Below are 18,892 nucleotides of genomic sequence, written 5' to 3'. Positions count from 1 at the left end.
AGGGAGTATCACTGAACAAATTGTAAAGATTAGAAATTAATGAACAAAAAAGTGATTTCATTTTATTTAGAGCTTATACATCTTTGAAATTGCAGCTTCTAAAATATAAAATAAAATATTGGAGATTATCCTTGGCATGATCAAAATAAACAAATATTATGTTTCCAGTTCATTATCTTCAAAAATCTCCTGGGCAATATTTCTCTTTTTCATTACTGCTGTCACACTAATGCTCTCCATAAGTCAGCTTTCAGCTAAATGCTGCCCACAAATATGTGCAATTCATTCACACACACAGTATTGCAAAGGGGGGTAAATGAGGGCAAAGCCTGACCTTGGGATTTTAATAGCCCATCTAGCTATAAAACATCTAAATTTAAATTTGTGTGTCAAAGTATTTCACACCACTGAGACACCCTTGACAGGGTAATTTTTCCTAAGTGTGCAGCATGTGCCCACCCATCAACACTGTCTTGAGCCTATTGCTAAAATCATTGAAAACCAAAAAGAGCAAAATAAAACAAAATACCCACCCATGAAATCTCAGAATAAAGAACTTTTTTTTCTGGTCCAGATAGTTCACTGCAGTGAAAGGTTGGTCTTTAGTTCAAACAGAGCTTTCAACACCAGAATCTTTGCTGGCCACAGAAGAATTTCCAGCAAATTTCAGAGGATTTTAATTGGTATCAAAAAATGTTCCCGTCTTCTTCTACAGAGCCGTGCAGAGCAGCGAGATCACCTTTAGGAGGAGCCTCATCCCCTTCTGTCCAGCTAACAAAAACTCTCACTAGCTCCTGCAAATCTGTTAGATGTTACAAAATACGGTTTCATTAGCAAAGATTCTGAAAAAGATGGAAAACAATGAAAAGCAACCTCATGAAATCTACTCCATAGTCTTTTCTCAAAATAATCAGCTGTACATAAACTCCTCGTGATGGATTCTTGTCTAATTTGCTCTTTAAAACTTTAACTGATGATGCAGTATTGGTTAACACAAATATTAAGAACAATCAAATCTTTAACATAAACAGCCTGACAGAAATAAAACAGAACCAGAGGCAGTAGAGACAGAAATCTGCTGAATAGTATAAGCAGTTTAGAAACAAATATTGTTGTTCTGAGAACACAGTGAAGAATAGAAAGTTGCTTCTCAGTGGAAGGGAGAAGAAACAATTAAATTTGCTTGGGGATGATAATATGAGTGCTTCTAACAGAAATCAGGATCAGACTTAACTGAAAGTAGGAAAGGGTAGAAAGATGAACAGAAGGTCAACTTTTACAAATCTAAGCCAACCCTTCTAATCTGCTACCTTTGTTTCTCACACTGCTGTAAATGCATCTGTTCACGTCTTGCACTCCCCTCTTGGGTCAAGGAAGGCGAGGTAGAGATGCACTTTATTCTGCATTAATCTCACTCATGTTATTTGTCAGAGCCTTGAGAAATAGAAGGAATGTCCAAATTGATCCTTAGTGTCTGGACTTGTCCTTTGTGTCATTTGACCACTGGTCCAAGCAATGTCAGTGTCTAATTGACTTCACTTCTTCAGTCAGCAATTGAGCCCAGTGCCTAATAGTCACCTAGAGGTGAAATGTTTCTTAATGGACAATCTAATTCTCCTTTCCTACAGGTTAAGCCCCTGTAGGCAGAGTTATTCCCTTCCTCTTCAGAGAATTCTCTAAAATCACTGAAGTACAAGATTGACATCTCCACCCAATCTTTCCAATTCCCAAACTATATAGCCCATATATCATGTTTTTCTGCGTGTCAGATCATTCCCACTTTCCTCTGAGTTTGTTCCAATCTGACTTTTTTTCTCAAAGGGCGATAAGGAAAACCTGGCCTGATACTGCACGCTCACCAGTGTGAAGTTGCAAGCAAAACTATTTCAGGTGCCTCCTCCTCCCTGTCAAACATGCCAGATGCAAACCTTTTTCCATGGCAATATAACCCCTGTGAGAAGTGACTTAATCAAACTTGTTTAACTTGAACTGCAGCGGAAAAGTAACGCCTGTGGAGGCAGTCACTGCACTCAGCAAGGGGACAGTAAGTAATTTAGCAAGAAGGATTGACACAGTTGCTCAGTTGACTCCACCTCTAGTGTTCACTCCCTTCGGCATCAACCATGCACTGTGTCCCCTGCATGATTAATATTTTCAGTAATCACTGAAGCAAATGTTTTAAGCATTCTGGCCTCCTTACCTCAGCCTACAGTTTGTTTTCTCTCCCTGTAAGAGTGGAATGATTCTGCCTCTTACAGCTATTGTCTTTATACTGGATGTTGTCTTGTCACATCAGGTTTTAATGACATCTCGTTTGATTGCCCTGGCCTGCCAGTTTTGGCACCTGCTACTGGTCTGTACTCTTCCTCAGTAGGTTCTGTGCACACCCCATCTGTATGCTGTCTTGCTCCTGTTCAAAGATGTTTCTTTCTGAGGAGCCCAGCTCCTAGGTCAGTGATTTTACCTATCTGATGGTTTTACTGCTGCTTGCTGAGAAAAGAAAAAAAAGAGGAGTATTTGTGCAGCTTGTAAAACTACAGGTAATACCCTTCTCTCCTTTTCAGATCAGGACAGTCTTTAAAAGGACATGTTTTTCCTGTTACTCTTGTACCTCTATGTTTGCCTTAGTTAGGCATCTGTGTTTGTATTAGTTACAACAGCTGCCATGAAAATTGAAGCACTAATGCTGCTGGAGGAGCCTGTCCTTGCAAAACAGTCCCTGCCTCAGAGCTGTGGCGACCTTGCACGTCACCTGGGGGCTACTTAGCAGTGGCTGCGCTGGTCGGATGTCTCTGCAGAGAACTTTGGGAGGAGGCACGCAGCCAGAGAAAAACTAGGCTTCTGCAAGACCAAGATGTCCACCTCCTTTGTATCCCAGCCTGTTCGGAAAAATCTCTGAAATTACTGCAATTTCCATATCATTTCTAAGGAACACTCTCCCTTCCACAGACAGAGGTGGAGACAGTCCATCTGACAAAACATCTTCTTCTCCTGTTTTTCTCCCTCCACAGCAGGAAAAGCTGCAGTATACACACAAGTTTTTTGACAGTAGATAAACACTTGTTAAGAGCTCCTTAAAAATGCCACTTTGCAGAAACAACATCAGCTGTGCCCCACAATCAACCACAAGACACAAACCCAGGGGGAAACTGGCTGTTTGGAGTCCAGTGCCCAGAGAACAGTTTACTGTCCCTCACTTCCTGCTCTCTATGACATATTGTCAGGGACTAATTGCAGAAGTGTAACAAAACTAAATACCCTAGAGGGGGGGAAGGGTTAACATATGAGAAGGATCCCTACACACCTGCAAGACCTAAGTAGCTTGAGGAAGAAGAGATAAAAGTCTGGGCTTAGCTTCCCAGGGGCAAATTTGTTGGTCCAGACTGTGCTCTGAGGAAACGAGATTTGTTTTATCAGGCTGGTAAGTAGATGCCATCCAAGAAAACAATTGGCCATGGACCAAAAGAGTTGATTTCTTAATAGCTGATAAAGGCCCCAAAAGCTGAGGACTGAAGAAGACATCTGGCAGGTGTCAGCCTGCATGCTAAAAAAACCTGGGACAGTAAGAGGTACCTTAAGCGGTCCTTTATATCCTGAACAGGCTGGCTCAGGAAGAACAATCCAGGCAACCAAGTAACTGATTATTCTGACCCTGGAGATAACCGGAGTGCTGGTGGCAAGGGCTTCTGGAGTCATTCCGTGATCATCAGTGCCAGGGATTCCTGGTGCAGATCCTAGAGCTAGGTCAGGCTGTTGCCTGAGGCAGGTTCTGATGCTCCTGGTTCTGTTTTTCTCATACAATAGTTGCTGAACAGCTGTAAGCAACAGAATCTGGTTCCAGAGCCCAAAAGAACCGTGAAGAACTTGTGTCCGTGTGAACAGGAAACACTCCCTTTGTTCCTGCGTAGTAAACAGAAGCCACTGCTCCCCTGCCCGTAGGAGTAACAGTAAACACCTCCACTACCGTACACATTAATCTGAGCTGTAAGCTTATTCACAGGCCCTAAAATCAGAAGCTGAGACACTTAATCTGTTGCTCTAATGCCGGGAGGCCGCAAATGAGATTGGCTTCCACTGTTACTATATTAGCTGTAACTAGCCAACACGTAAGAGTGCACCTCCCACGCACGCTGAACAAAATCTTTCCTGCTACTTTCCCAGGTAAACCATAAGGCACTTCCAGAAGAAATACCCCTTCCCAAAGCGCGGTGCCTGGCACCTGTTCCTGCGGCCCTGGCGCTGCGGACAGGCGCTAAGCCCCGGCGGGGCTGTCCCGGCCGTGCTCCCGTGTCCCAGGACGCGGCTCCCGGTGCCGCCGGAGGGAGGCAGGCAGGGAGGGGCCGGCGGGCCGGAGGAGGAGTCCCGCCCGCTGCACTTAAGCGCCGTGACCGGCACTGCCCCGCGGCTGGGCGGGCCATGGAGGTGGCGCGGGACTGCGTGGGATCGCTGCTGCGGTGAGTGCGGGGACTCTCCGTCCCCTTCTCCGTCTGTGCCGGCGGGTCCGGCTGCCGGGTCCGGCTGCCGAGGGTGCCCGGGTCTGAGCAGCCCTCGGTCGGCTCCGGCGCTGCCGAGCAGAGGGCGCGGTGCGAGGGCAGCGGGGGATTAACCCCGATGGGCGCTGCGTGGGAGAAGCAGGTCAGGATGCCGTCGCAGCCCTGGGAGCCTGGCTGAAGCTCTGCTGAGGGAAGCACAGGTAGGAGCCCTGCAGTCTAAGCTGCCTTTGAGGTGTAGTGGCCTCTCGGCACCTGAGGCTGCTGCCGGCTGCGTGCCGGGGGCTGGCGCGCCGGGAGCGGAGCCCCGGAGCAGCCGGGAGCCGCTGGGACTCGGTGACAACGTGACCACAGGCCCGGCTGCACCAGCCGCATCCACGGAGGTACAGCCCTGTACGCTGCTCGGAAATCCATCCTCTGCCAGCTGCGCTTGTGGTGACTCTACGCTTCACGTTTGAGCAGGAAAACCACGCTGCGATCTGGCTGAACCCCGAGTCTCCTAATTTCCGACCCTTTTTTTTTTTTTTTTTTTTTTTGAGTTTTGTTTTGGGGGCTTTTGTTTTTGCTTTTTGTTGTTGTTGGTTGGGGGTTTTTTTGCCTCGCTGTTACTGCTGCTGTCGTTTGCCAGCGAACCCTAACCTAAAAACCAATCGGTGCAGTATCCTGGAGCGTGTTGTGCAACATTGGTTTTTCTGAGTGAGACTGAAGACCATTGCACCACATTCTCAGATAAACATATGGGGCATGTTGCAAACAAAGATAAAGAGTGAAATATGTGTACAGGGCTCAAGGCAGGCTTTTAGTCCCTGTGTTCCCCTAAAAAAATTAATTAATCTCTCCCATTAGCTTGGACACTAGAGTGAATGCTCGTAGCAGCATATGTGAAGCCCTCCCTGTAACAGGTTGCAGTTATCCAAAACAAACTGGATAAGATGCTAGAGTTGGAAGATATTTGATCTTTCAATTGTAATGTATTTTTGTATTCTCCAACAATGTGGGATTTCTCCTTCCTTTAAAGAAGAGCTAGGACTTGATCTTTTCGGCTTTAAAGAGTAGTAAAACAATAGTAGAGTTGTCTGTATTTAACATGTCACTCAACTTTCTAATAAAATCGACTGTACCTTAGTTCCTTTCCACCACTTGTCTTGTGACTTGGCTTGATCAGCTTTTAAGAGGAAATTATGTTTGGTAACTCCAGTCTAGCAGAGGAATTCCCTTTATCAGGAATTGGTTTGTCTGTGTTTTGAGGACAGCTGCAACAAGAATGGATCTTTCTAAGAGCCCTGAATGTAGGCTGGCCTGTTTGAGCCTATGATCTAGGAAGGAGAGTGGCACACAAAATAAAACAAGCTTTCAGCAATAGGCCCAGAAATTGAGGGGTTCACACTCTGTTTATCTGGCTGATTTTCATCATCCTGGGTTTTGTCTCTTCATTAGTTGAAACCGCGGGCTGCCCTGAAGCCCAGACTCGCTGCTTCATAAGCAGGCTTAGTTTAAAGAGGATATTGACAGGTCCTATCAAAATGTAGGTGAAATGTCATCACTGTTAAATAACTTCTAAAGATTTTTCCTGTTCAGTTACTGTCCGGTGGCAATAATGTAAGCCCTGGTTTATTAATCTCTTTGTTTGTTTTATTGCTTTGACTTTAGATAGTGCTGGACAGCAGTGTGAGGTGATTGATCCTGACTCCTTGAGAAACTTCTGCTCAGAGCTTCAAAGCACGGCTTGTAGAGTTGGCTGGGGGTGAACCCTGTTAGCTCAAGTCCTGCCCATGAGCTGTGCCCCTAACACTTTTCATTCTTTGTCAGCATGTATGTTTTGGCTGTTTCCCTTATGCTTTTTCTTTTGTGAATGGCAACTTGGCTTAAGTAATGGGAAAGAAGAGTTTTCAATGGGACTGATATTGACTGTCCTCACAAAAAAAAAAAAAAGGCGGTACTCACATGCATATTACTCAGGTTACATTTCTATGTGCAAGTTTACAAATTTGTGAGAGGGAATGAGGTGTGAAGTCTCTTGAAACCTGAGTGCTGCACTTTCTAAGTCAGGGTGCCCCGTGAAGTGGTGTCACCAGCCCCAAGGTGGATGAGCAGGCTTTCTTTCTGAGGAAGAGACTCAGTGATTCAGAATGTGAGCTGCCCACGACCAGTGGGGTGATTGGGGGCCTATTAACTTAGTCAGCAGAGAGATTGACAAACATGCCCTGTCCTACCAGGCTTCCCTTCTGTGAAGCTTCAATGCCCTTGTCAGTGCCACCGTCACCTTGTCCCCCTCCCTCGCCCTCACCCTTCTCCAGGAGGAATAGCACTTATTAGCTCCTTAATTTGAAACAGTGCTTGTTTCCTGAAAGCCAGACTGGCTGCTTGTCCTCACCAGCTTTGTTACAGGAAGGAGAGAGGTTTCCATCAACCATGTGTGTATATATGCCAAATGTTCAAAGCCAGAGACCTACTATACAGACAGGACTAGCAACAAAGGTATAGCATGAGCGAGAACAAAACTGCTGAACATTCTCCTCCTTTAAAAAAATTAAAGCTCCAATGAAGCCGAGGAGTTTTTGAGGAAGGTAAACTTGGTGTTTAGAGGAAAGGCAATAGCCCAGAGGAGTGCTTCAGAATGAGAGCAGGAAATAAATTATTTGCTGAAATTTGAATCTGTTCAGGCACAAAAATCACATTCTGTGCATTCCAAAAACATGCTTATAGACCAGATAAGAGGTGTGGAAAAGATATTTATTCTTCACGGTCGGTGTGGATTTGCATAAAAGGTGTGACTGGGACATAATTAGTTGAGTAACTTTATACCATTTCGTTGTTGTTCTAGGAAGTCCTGTATTCACTCTCTGGCGGCAGATAAAGGCTGCCAATTCACTCTACCCTCAGTGAAAGTGTCTGAAAATAGATTTTCCTACATAAAGTTGACTTTTTACACCTATGTGGGAGAACAAAATGGGGATGCATCCCTCTCCCACCCCTGAGCAATTCAGTATTAAGGAGTCAAAGGTATATACAGAGGGTAAAGTCCAGGAGTATGGGAGACAAAATATTGCCTGTCTTTAAAAGACTTAGAAATCAATCCTTCCCAGGCGTTGGGCAGAGTGTAATTTTTGGCAAGCTGACTATTGACTTAGCCATTATAATTTGGCAGAAAAGTGTCACTAGGTGTAGATGAGAACAGGTCTGTACCTTGGTGTGGGAGTAGGCTGTTACTGGTGTTATGTGCTTGGTTTACCAAAGATAAATATGCAAATGTCCAGAAAAATCTAAAGTCTTTTTCTAAAAGTGATTGAATTTTTCCAGCCTCGCTGGCAGCCTGCTCCAACAGTATGCATTTATGTGCTTGCATCTTAACTTTCATTTCATTGAACTCCTTCTGATACAAGTCTTATTTTGTGATTTTCAAAACCAGATGGAGTTTTACAGGCTGCAGATACAATTTACGAATGAATGCCTTGACTCTTTGGAAATCAAGTGTAACTGTTGCAAAGCTCTGCTTGCATTCTGCCGCTGGGTGTTTGGAGTATGGGTAGTATGTCCAGTCTTCCTAAAGCAAACTCGTATCTTAACACACAAGATTGCTTTCAATTAATTATGTATCTCACTGAGTATTTATCTTGGAAGTAAAGAGAATGATCTAAGTAATTGAATGCAGTAAGAGTTGTTGCTTTTCAAATTCAGTATTATATAATATATAAATTATATTTAAATTACAATCCATCACCTTCACTGTGATTGTGACCTTGATGTCAGCTGAGCTAGAGGTGTCCCACATCTGCTTGAAATTGTATTAATTTTAAGAGTCTTTCCAAATGTCATGGGCAAGAGAAAGTTCAGAGATAACATATCCGTAGGGCTGTGTAGTATTTCATTTTGAAATTAAGCTCCAAGAGTCTTAATGTGATCTGTGAACTACTTGTATAATGTGATTATGTCAACAGTCTTCCTCCCTGCAGTACTTGACATGGCTGCTTTTGTAACGATGTTGAATTTCTATTTGTCTTAGATCGTTCATATCCATGGGAGCATCTGTAGGAGCAGTAACAAGACAGACCCTGTTCCCTCCTCTCATGCCTGCAGGGCGCCCTTTCCGTGTGTCCAATGCCTCCCGAAGCAGCCGGAAGGGAATTGTTGCAAGCAGCCTGCAGGAGCTCCTCAGCAAGGTATAGTGGACAGTCCCACTCTGAGGGTAACTTACAGGGAAATACAGTATCCCAGAAAGATAACCCAGAGACTCCTGTTCTTCTAAAAAATCATTACTGGGGAAGTTCAGGAGAATATTTCAGATAAGCAAGTCTCAATATGAAATGATGGGCTCTCTTCAGAATGCTAAAATCTCCTGGGTTTTTTCCAGACTTTAGATGCCTTTGTTATAACTGCTGGAATTGTTACTCTGGTTTTGGAGGAAGATGGCACAGTTGTGGACACAGAAGAGTTCTTCAGGTCCCTGGATGATAATACACACTTCATGGTTCTAGAAAAAGGACAGAAATGGACACCAGTAAGTGTTGACTGCTTCTCTCTCATTTGAGTAGAAGTGGATGGAGGAATGTTTGTGGCTGCTAAAACTGTTGGAAAGAAGGGAGAAGAGGAAGAAAAATTTCCCCAAAGAGGCAAGATGTAAACTCCTTGTTGAGCCTTTCCGGATGAAAAATCAAGTTCATATTTCTTATTGTCCCTTTTTTGGACATAGATCTGTTAGCAAAATCCACCGGGAATTGAAATAAAACTTTACAAGTGAAAAGAATTACAGGGAAAATACCCTGCTTTTGGAGAGGCTCAGAAATATCTTTTTTCTTGTGCCTTTTTGTAACATAAAGAAAATTAGGACTTTGACTCCACAAAGTTAAAAAATACAATGTCCTTAAAGGTTAGATTTAGACCGTATAAAAAAATGCCCAAATTAAGTAATATAAAGCAAGTTTTGCCTTCTGAATGCACTAACAGTTTAGTGAAGGTTAGAAAAATGCCTGTGCTTAATTTTGCAAAAAGCCAGAAGCTGGCATCAGAACCTAATGTTAGTCTGCATGCTTCAAGATATTTAAGAACTATTACAACTGCCTTGCTTTAGCCTTCTAATCATATCAACTCAGTGTTCAATTAGTTATTTTGTAGGGAAATAGTCATCTGTACATTCATAACATAGAGTGAAACTCGTAACTGTTTTTCCATGAGAAGGTTGTTGCTAGAAATCTGGCATCAAAATTTTTTCTATCAGGTGCAGAGCTGGCCATGGAGCTGTAAGCAGGGACATCATTTTTGGGCCTGCATACATATGGCTCAACCACATGGCCCTGTTTTCTCAGTCTCCTGTTGCAGTGTGGGCAGCCTGTACATTTTCCCCCAAAATACCTCACTGGCTTATCGAGCTCTGCATCTGGGGCATGAGCTCCAAGGGCAGAAAAGAAGTTGCCGCCAGGGTGTGACTCCACCTTGCTCCTTTCCCCTGTCTGGCATGGCAGCAGCACAAGTTTGAATGCAGCCCCTCTTCAGAATGTGCTGAGTGACAACAGAGGGACTGTCACAGCTTCACCAATCACCTGGAGTGTAGCACCAGCTCTGTCCTGCTTTATCCAAATATTCTGGGTGCTAATGGGGGTGTGGGGAGATGCTACCAAGCACACCAACTGCTTGTACATGTCCAAAGCTGTTGTTGACAGGGGACCCTGTCGCTGGAGCTTGGAGGCTGTCAAAGTAAAACAGGCATAAAATTGCTGGCTAATGATATACTGCTGTGTTTAGCTTTGTCTGACTTATCACGACACTGTCTGAGGCTGAGGTGACAAGTACAAAAACGCCCAGACTTACACAACTTTATTGCTTCATTTAGCATGCAGAAAACAGCCTGGCAGCTGCCAGCTTGTTAACCTTGAGCAGAATGTGCTGAGCAGAGGATCCCGTGTATCCACTAGATGTCTCTGTACATATGGGTTCTCTTTACTATTTTCCTCTTGGTTTTGCTTTCTTGAAGCACACCCTGCAGCAGACAAGGGCTGCTTTCAATAAAGGAGGGTGGGTTTAAGGTGGAAGATGATTTTCCATGCTCTCTCTTCATTGCTTTTTCTCTTAAAATCTTGTTATTGAACCTTAGGCCTAATCAGCAGTGATTCCCTCCCTGTGTTTCATTTTAGTAGGAAGAAAGAGATGTTATGAGCCAGGTTTTGAAATGAGTACCTGACTTTTCACAGATGTCATCTTCGTAGTTGTCTCCAAGAGTGCTCATCAGTATTGTGTTCCAGACTGAACAGAAGGACATCATGTCATCCTGGTTATTTGGTGGCCTAACCTCACTGCCTCAGAGAGCAGCCAGAATGCACCAGGATAAATAAATGTCAGGAACACTGCCCAGTGGCATTACCTGTGGCTTCAGCATACTCTGAAGAAGCTCTAATATAGAAAATAAATATTCAGCAGGTGCTATGTCACTCTAGAATTTCAGTGTCCGTTCGGAAAACTTCAGAAGCCTGTTCAGGAATAACAATACATAAGCTACAGACCCCCTTTTCTGTGTGCTAATAATGTCAATTCTAGTTTAGAATTGACCAAGATCTAGCCCCGAGGCTGGAATAAGCAAAACTGCTTCTGAGGAGCTGCACTGTTAATAGTTGTCTTGCTGTAGTTTCCTGTGTCATGGTACAAACTGTTTCTCTCTCTTTTTAAATCAGACAAAAAATGGAGTTGTCGCTGTGAGAAAAAAGAAGAAAATGGGAGTAGCTAACATCACATTTGATCTGTACAAACTGAACCCTAAGGATTTTATTGGCTGCTTAAACATCAGGGCAACCTTCTATGAGATCTACTCGATCTCATATGACATCAAATGCATGGGAGCAAAAAGCATGTTGCGGTGAGTGTGTTTTCACTACTGATCAGGTGCACGTGCTAATGTAAAAATCTGTGTTTGCTATTGGTTCTGTGAAGCAGGTGTGTTTATAAATTTCGTATTTTTGTCATTTCTTACATACTGGCCAATATGCTGACTCTTTCTTCATAAGGTGGACAGATGACTGGTAAAAAGCTTCCTACAGCTTTTTATGATGGAATCTTAAAATTCCCCCAAGGCAAAACTCTTATGAGCTTGTATTTACTGCAAGGGTGTAAGTACAGTTTCTTTCTTCTGCTGAGAGAATTTCCTCACATTTCTTTGACTTGTTTGTCTGAAGAACATAGGAGGCTGGGGAAGAAGCTCTTTGAAGAGGAGATTTCAAGGGGATGAAGTGAGAGGAATGTGAGATCTAATGTCAGGGGTCTTAAAGCTTGCTCAGAGATTGCAGTTCCTGTTTGCCAGATTCACCAGCAGAGCTACGTGAAGGCAAAGGAAAATGGAAGAGAGATGACACTCTGCTCTCTTAATGTGGATTTGTCATCTGTAGTGATGTTGCTGCTCTTAAGCCAGCTGGTGTGGTCTTTAGGCTAGCTAAGGGAGCCTGTCAAGGACAACTGTCTCCTGCAGGACTGATCAGCAGTGGGCTCTGAGTTTGGTAGAACTTGCTGATGGAAACTGCTGTCTTACTCAGGGGCAAAATAATATCTGTCCTGTCCACTGTTTTCAGCAATGAGTTGAAAGCTGGTGCCTTGTGAAAACCAGCTGTGTTCTGCCCTCGTTCAGGAAGACTCCTGAGTTCAGACACCTTCCCAGAGGTGCTGTTCTTAGATAGTTGTTTAAGCTGCAGCCCCAAGTTTCTCTACCTGACCTTTAGAATTCTGGTTGAGACACAATGGTGTGGTGTTACTGCATTTTATTACTTGAGGACCAGATCTGACAGACAGATGTGTATGTCATCAGTGAAGTTTTTACTTCACCTGAGTGACATGTAGCCTTTAGATGAAGTGTTTAAGCAGTCCTTCCTCTCCTGATGCAGATGTGCTGATTAGCATTGTAATGCTGATCTTTTTCGCTGTCTTTCAGTCTCACTGACCTCTCCCACTCTACTTGGGTGGTCCCTTCCTTTATCTTTCAGGCTACAGCTGGTGTGGCTGTAGACAAGGCTCCTCTCTGGTCAGGCTGAAGCGATTATCCAGCTACATGCTACACCTTCCTGTAACACTGACTTCATTAGGGTTTCTTCAAAGCAGAGGTTTGCCCTTGGACAGCTGCACTCCTTCAGTTCTTATGTTTGTCAAGTCTCTCAAGCCAAAACAAACTCTGATCTCTGACTGCCTGCCACGGAGCTGAGTATCAGCACTGGAACTTGTGCTCCTAAGGAGAATTTGAAGTGACAATTCTGCCTCCCTGCCAAGACAGAGCAGCTGATGAGAAAGGAGAGGTGCTGGCAAACAGCTGAAGTAGCTGTGGAGTTCTTCTGGAAGCTCTGTTATGTTACAGAGTTGAGCTGTAAGGGAAGTGCCACTGTCAGGGTGGGAAGATAGTCTACTAGCAATGAACAGTGACAGAAGAGATAACCTTGGGTACCCTTGAACACAGCAGTGACATGGCCTGTCTCAACTTGCTGTTGGAATCAGAGACACATGATGTCACGATCCTGGTGTAGTCCCTCTGCTAATGAGTTCCAGGTTGCTAACTCTGATACCTTGTCCCTGAGCCCACATGCAGGGGGTGAAGGGAAAGGACAGAAAAATGCTGCAGCTGCTCATGAGGGGAGGGGCTGGAAGCCTGCCAGGTCTGATTAGTGCATTTCCCCTGGTGGTGTTTCCCTGTAGTGTCCGACTGAAGGATCAAATGTCCAGTTCAACAAATAACTTGCTCCATGGCTTAAGTGGCAACTGCTCTTGTGTGCAAGTGACACACTGCAGCTGCTCCAAAGCCCAGTACCAGGTGCAGCTTTCTTTACAACTGTAAAGCTCCTTGGCCTGCTCTGTGTGATGGAGGAAAAGAACGTGCTGAAATGGCACGTGTGGGAAGCATGAATAAGGGTACAGTGTCCTTTAAAGGCTTCACAGGCTCTAAGTACAGGGTATTCTACTATTTTGAGGCATTGGATTTCAACTGCAAACCTTTCATGACAGAGGGGTTATAAATGAATTTGTAGGAAGAAGATGTTTGCTTCTCTGCTTCAGTTCAAAGGACAAGTGAATAGAAGCAGAGGGTTCACAGCTGCAGGTCTTCTCAGACAGGAATTCAGAAAATCTTCCCCCTTTTTTTTCAGAAGAGAGACTGATCTGGTTTATTCATCTTCAGAAACTGATCCCATTCCAGTTTTGGAATGGTTCCAGTTTTTTTGTACTGCTCCCAATGCCTCAGCTTCATACCTGTGAGTGCCCTCATGATTCTGGGGGATGAGACTCAAATATAGGTCTCAGTACTGATGTCCCTGCTGTTTCTTGCAGAATGGAAGGAAGATGCAGCTACAACTCAGTTGAATAAATGACCATTCAAATACAACTATCCTTATTCCGCTGTGAGCATCTACAATTTATACTGTTAACCTCTGATGCTTACCTGATGTTATCTTATGGATTTGTACTGATTCTTACACAGCACTACATACTTGAATGCTGATTTTTATCAAATATTTTGAAAGTAAAATAGTTGTGTGAACTGAGAATTCTTAAGGCTTGCAGCTTGGCCAGCACTAATTCGCCTGCTTCACCTCTTTTGCTGTTGAAAAACCTCTTATCCGGTGTAATGGGATTGTTCAGCTTCAGATCTAATCAGGTTTGATCTGTGCCTTGGAGATACATGCAGGGTTGTATTAATGAATGACAAAGGTGAGACATGAGGTGAGTTTATGCTGCAGGAATGCTGCTGGGCTCCCAGGCAAAATTGTCTTCTCTGGTACTGTGATGGTTTGAGTGATGGCTTTGCAGAAGGCCTGTAAGGGTCTAGTAGGATGTCAGCCTGCTTTGTTAAGTGTGTTTTCTGGGTCTGCCAACGTATCAATAGTTTTCTGTCAATCCAGTATTTTCTCTAATGAAGGTACAAAAATGACCATCTTCTCAGAAGTGAGAAGGAATGAGAGGGGTTTTTAAATATATCGACTTGACTTGTCATAATGTTGTGGGTGGAAAGGGGTAATGTAATCTTGCTGGTGATTTTTTTCTTAAACAAATGACTTTTCTTCCAGGAAAGTGCTTCAGCTAATATCCCATGCAGCACAAATAACTGGACAGTTTCTTCTCTATACTGGAACGTATATGTTGCAGTTGATGGGTGAATATGATGAAGATGACATGTGCACGAGATCAAGCCGGGAGTAGTGACCACAGCTGCACTTCTGATGTCGAATCCTTTTGTTTAAAGACATTCTCTTGCCCAGTTCTGATTGTAATCATTTTATAGCAGGGGGATGTCCACTAATGTGAACTAATATTTTTCCTGTTTGGGAATGCTTGTAGGCCTTAGTCATAAAGTGTTTGATGCTCATAGGCTCTTAACACCACAAATAGATGAGTACCTAATGTCTAAGAATTTGGCAAAAGGAGAGAGAGGGCAGGTTTTTGCCCCAGCAACTCAAAACGGAGAATAAGTATACTTGGAAACTTGCGTGCTTTGTAACCAGTGGAATATTTCTTGCACCAATCAAGACATTGTTTTGTTCTTTTGGGGTTTGGGTACGGGGGGTTGAGGGGATTTTTTTTGGTTGGTGGTTGGTTGGTTAGGGGTTTTTTGTTTGTTTTTTGCTTTTTTTCATGGCTATCTACTTGCATTCTGACCAGACTGGGCTGTAAAGTGAGGGCAAGGGGACTGTGGGGTCTGTTTGTTTATTTGTTTGTTTTAATCCTTAACAGTGCTGGTATTAGTGTGAAACTGGCATTGAAGTGAAGTGTACTTGTTTATTCCTGCTGACAGTGGAACTACACAGTGCAACTGCAATCCTAGTTCAGTGACTGACTCTTCTCATGAAGTCTAATTGGAGATTGTGCAACTACTAAGCAGAAGATAAGGATTTAGCCTTACTTCCCTTAAAACAAATAAAAACTTTTCATTGTAGTCCTTCATATTTTTCTTCAAATCTTCAGGATGTTCAGGTTATTACAGCTCGTACAGTTGAAGAATCTGATATATTTTTTAAATTAATCTGATGTCCAGTTCTGCCTGAGCATTGAATAATCTGCCATGGTTTAATGAATATGGATTATAGCATACCTGCTGAAGCTTTTTTCAGATGTTAAACCACCACTTCTGTAGTTTGTGTTGTTACAAGATGACACTAGGTCTCAAGTTGGGCTTGAGGTGCACGTAAGAGATGCTGGATATTTTGTTGCCCTTGGGTTCAGGGCAGAGCAGCAGGACACAATCTAGTTTTGCGTAACATATATGTATGCTTTAAAGTGAATATTTGCAGTGTTATAGGCTCCCAAGACAAGCTGTATTAAAGGACAAAGAAACGTTTCCTGCAGTTTACTGAACTGTTGCTATGCCCAGCTTTCAGCAAGCTTTTCCTCAACAGTGTGAAAAATTGGAAATCAAGTAGCCTTAGGCATCTCGTGTCAAAATGCAAACTCACGTTGGTGAAGGAAAAAAAGCCCAACTTTGGTTGTTCACAGGTGTGGCTTTTGAGTATGTTTGCTTGCACGTGAAGAATTTTAGGAAGGCTGAAAGCTCTCAAGGTGACACCAGATGCAGGAGATATGTCTGTCCTGACAGTAGGTGCCACCTTGTAAGAGAAGCTCTGGTGCAGAGAGAACGAGTGGGGCAGGGCAGGAAATCAGTGGCAGTGAAAGGGAAAAGACCACCACAGACCCTAGGGTACTTGCCATGCCACTGAGACAGGAATCCTTTAACTGTATGCACCAACTGCATTGACCAGTTGGAGGAAAACCTGAACTGCTAAAAGAGAAGCAGGAACGTGGAAAAGATGAAGTATCATGGTTGGTGGGATCTATTCTGACCTCTTAGTGGGGTCTGTTCACTTCAAAGGCCACTCATATGTGGGAATATTGCTCTTGCTTTTATCTGCAAATCTCACCCTCGTGCTTATTTTTGTCTTCCCATTACAAGTGTGGCTGTGCCAGCAGGAGCTGCATCCTTCAGATCACCATTGAGAGGAAAAGCAGCCTAACCCCAAGTGTTAAAAGTACTGAAGGACACAAATTTTGTTAGGTCTCTGCCCGTCTCTTCAGTTATGGTATTACAAATAAATAGACAGCTAAGAAAAACCCTGATGTCTTTTCCTAGTTACTCTTGTTTCCCGTCTACTTCTGAGTGTTTGCTGGAGGAGGCAAAGGGCATACTGCTCCAGATAAGGGGAGGACTTGTTCTTAATTTCTCCCAGGGAAGAAGGCCTGAAGCTAGCAACACTGTCAGGTGTCTTTCAGAAGAAAACAATAAACTATTCTGGGAGTAACGAGAAAGCTTCCATTTTGATAAAACCCCTTTATATTTTATCTGTATTTTTCTTGACACCCCCTACATAAATGATTGTTGCCATGTTAATTGTTGGCCAAAGTCTTTCTATCCCTGTCAAGGAATTGCATTTAACTAACTTTACAAGGACATGATAATTAACTTTTTCAGCTTTTAAGGATCACTTATTCTACTAAAACAAGCATATCTCTTGAAAGCAAATTCTCTTAAATGCTTCTAAGAATATTTATGTTGGCTATTGTGGGAACACCAGCATTTTAAAAAAAAGTAAGACAACCTGAAGAGCTCATTGTTGCTTTGAGTTGCTTCTGCGACATCTGTAGTACAAAAGCTTTTGCATGTCTGAACCGTGCAGATCCCAAGTTCCAGCCTACTCTAGCCAGAGGCAATTGCTGCAGGACTAACACTCCACAGTTTACAGTGGCCCTATCTGGGAATGCAGCAGTGATCTGAAAAGCTAGATTGCTGTGAATGTGCAATGTTTTTAAGCAGCTGCTGCTTCAACAGCTTAACACTTAAAACTTGAGCTGCTGAAGGTCCTGTGTGCAGCAGTCTCCATCTTGGAGCAATTCCCTCTGTTCAGCTGTTTGCATTTTGAATTAAAGTAGCTCATCTTTGATATTTTCTCAAAATGCGAGAAGTGTCCTGGAAGTTGCGTCTAAAATTGTTTCATTTCTTCTGAATCTGGGTCCTTCACGGGCTTACTATTTGGAGTTGATATTTACTACTATACCAACTTCTTTCTGGAAGTAAATTTTGGCTTTGGGTCAAACTGGAGGAGCTTGTCATTCTCTGAGTTGGAACCAGTTTGATTATTTTTAAAATTTTATTTACAGACTGCTTAGGAAGCATAGCTTTTACTTCAGCTGTATAGGATATGCAGCAAAGAAAAACTTTAGCATTATCTGCCTTTCAGGAAACTATATACAAGTGCTGTACAAGACCTAGTAACATATAGAAAAACTAAAAGCACAGGCTTTTAACTGCAGGTATGTGGGGAAGCAGCTAGATTTTTCTACTGGGCCTTTCTAGCTTTAGGTTTAATTCCCAAAAACTCAGTTAACCTGCACTTGTTACTGTTGCAGACAAGGCTGGGAGCAATGACAGGCAGAAGGTGTGAAACGCTTGCTGCCTCTTTGCCTGCACCAACCCTTTTTGCCTGTTGCTTTGCCTCACTTACTAACAATGCACCAAGTCATACTCTCTGGTTACCAAAAAAGGAATTTTCACTGAAGTAACAGACCTTGTTGACTCAGGCACTGCTCATGTTCTGCAGACAGAGCAAAGTTGCTTTCTTCATGACCAGAATGAAGAATCTAATAGCTTTGTGTGTGTGCAGTTTATCATTACTTCATTTCCTTCCTTTCATAAACCTGTGAATGTTTTCTTGCACCTTCCGATTCTTTCAGAAGAAATAGGATTACAAGCCCTTCTATCCAGGGAGACAGGAAAAAGCAGGGTCTAAATTCCTTAGATAATTTGAAATATGCTGTAGGAAACACCACGAATCCCTTCCCTACAGAGGAGGGAAAGATAAAAGCAGGGAAGTTGGACTTTGAGCTGGAATTTTTTCAGTGAAGAGTGCAGAGAGGTAGGTGTTCACAATTTTGGAAATGTTGGTAATTCTGAATTTTAACTGTGAAGGTAACCTCATATGATAATTTGTAACTGGCAGTTGTATAATTCTAAATAATTTCAGTGTGCTTCTTCCCTGAAATAACACTTGAACTAAAGGCACAAGCTTCTTAATTAAATTTTTTAAAAAGTTTAAAACCAAAGTACCAAGCATATTTTTGACTTGATGCCTCAGGGGTTATTAGAGGTCTTAATGTGATTAACATACCGCTTCAGTCATGTATTAGCACGTATCCTTGTGGAGCTTAGAGCTTATCACTGCTTTCTCTACCTTACATTGTCATAGATGTAGCTAAGATATTTTTAAGTGTAAGGATTGTGTTATGCTAAGGGAAAATCTAGTATTTTACCACTTCACAATTTTCAAGATCAGTAGTTTAACTTGCTTTGAAAATTGAGATGGGTGAAAATAGTGTTCAGTGGTTGCAATATTTTCTGCTGTGTGATGCCAATTTTAAGGAATACTGTTCATGAATAAATAAAATCAAATGGTGGCTTTGGA

The 18,892-nt window shown here is 43.0% G+C and overlaps 1 protein-coding gene across 2 annotated transcripts; it reads left to right on the top strand.

The window, feature by feature from the left end:
- The first annotated feature begins 4,183 nt into the window (after positions 1–4,183).
- Positions 4,184–18,892, top strand: CIDEA (cell death inducing DFFA like effector a). 2 transcript variants are annotated; one of them, XM_048289480.1, is made up of 6 exons: positions 4,184–4,454; positions 8,494–8,650; positions 8,842–8,988; positions 11,153–11,334; positions 14,513–14,670; positions 15,189–18,892. In XM_048289480.1, exons 1-5 carry the CDS (start codon positions 4,417–4,419, stop codon positions 14,643–14,645), a joined length of 657 nt encoding a protein of 218 aa, XP_048145437.1. In that variant the 5' UTR covers positions 4,184–4,416; the 3' UTR covers positions 14,646–14,670; positions 15,189–18,892. The 2 variants fall into 2 exon arrangements, with proteins under 2 accessions (XP_048145437.1, XP_048145438.1); XM_048289481.1 differs by lacking the exon at positions 4,184–4,454 and adding an exon at positions 4,616–4,693.

This window comes from Corvus hawaiiensis, chromosome 30, assembly GCF_020740725.1.
Source record: "Corvus hawaiiensis isolate bCorHaw1 chromosome 30, bCorHaw1.pri.cur, whole genome shotgun sequence".
Classification (NCBI taxonomy): domain Eukaryota; kingdom Metazoa; phylum Chordata; class Aves; order Passeriformes; family Corvidae; genus Corvus; species Corvus hawaiiensis.
Note: the sequence above shows the minus strand (reverse complement) of the source record. Positions and strands in the feature narration are given on the sequence as shown.

What these genes read in the sequence shown, in the direction of transcription:
- CIDEA (XM_048289480.1), top strand. Translation starts at nt 4,417, where the DNA reads ATGGAGGTGGCGCGGGACTGCGTGGGATCGCTGCTGCG. An exon ending in TGCGTGGGATCGCTGCTGCG is followed by an intron (nt 4,455 to 8,493) that starts GTGAGTGCGGGG and finishes TATTTGTCTTAG; the next exon opens with ATCGTTCATATCCATGGGAG. An exon ending in AAGGACAGAAATGGACACCA is followed by an intron (nt 8,989 to 11,152) that starts GTAAGTGTTGAC and finishes TTTTTAAATCAG; the next exon opens with ACAAAAAATGGAGTTGTCGC.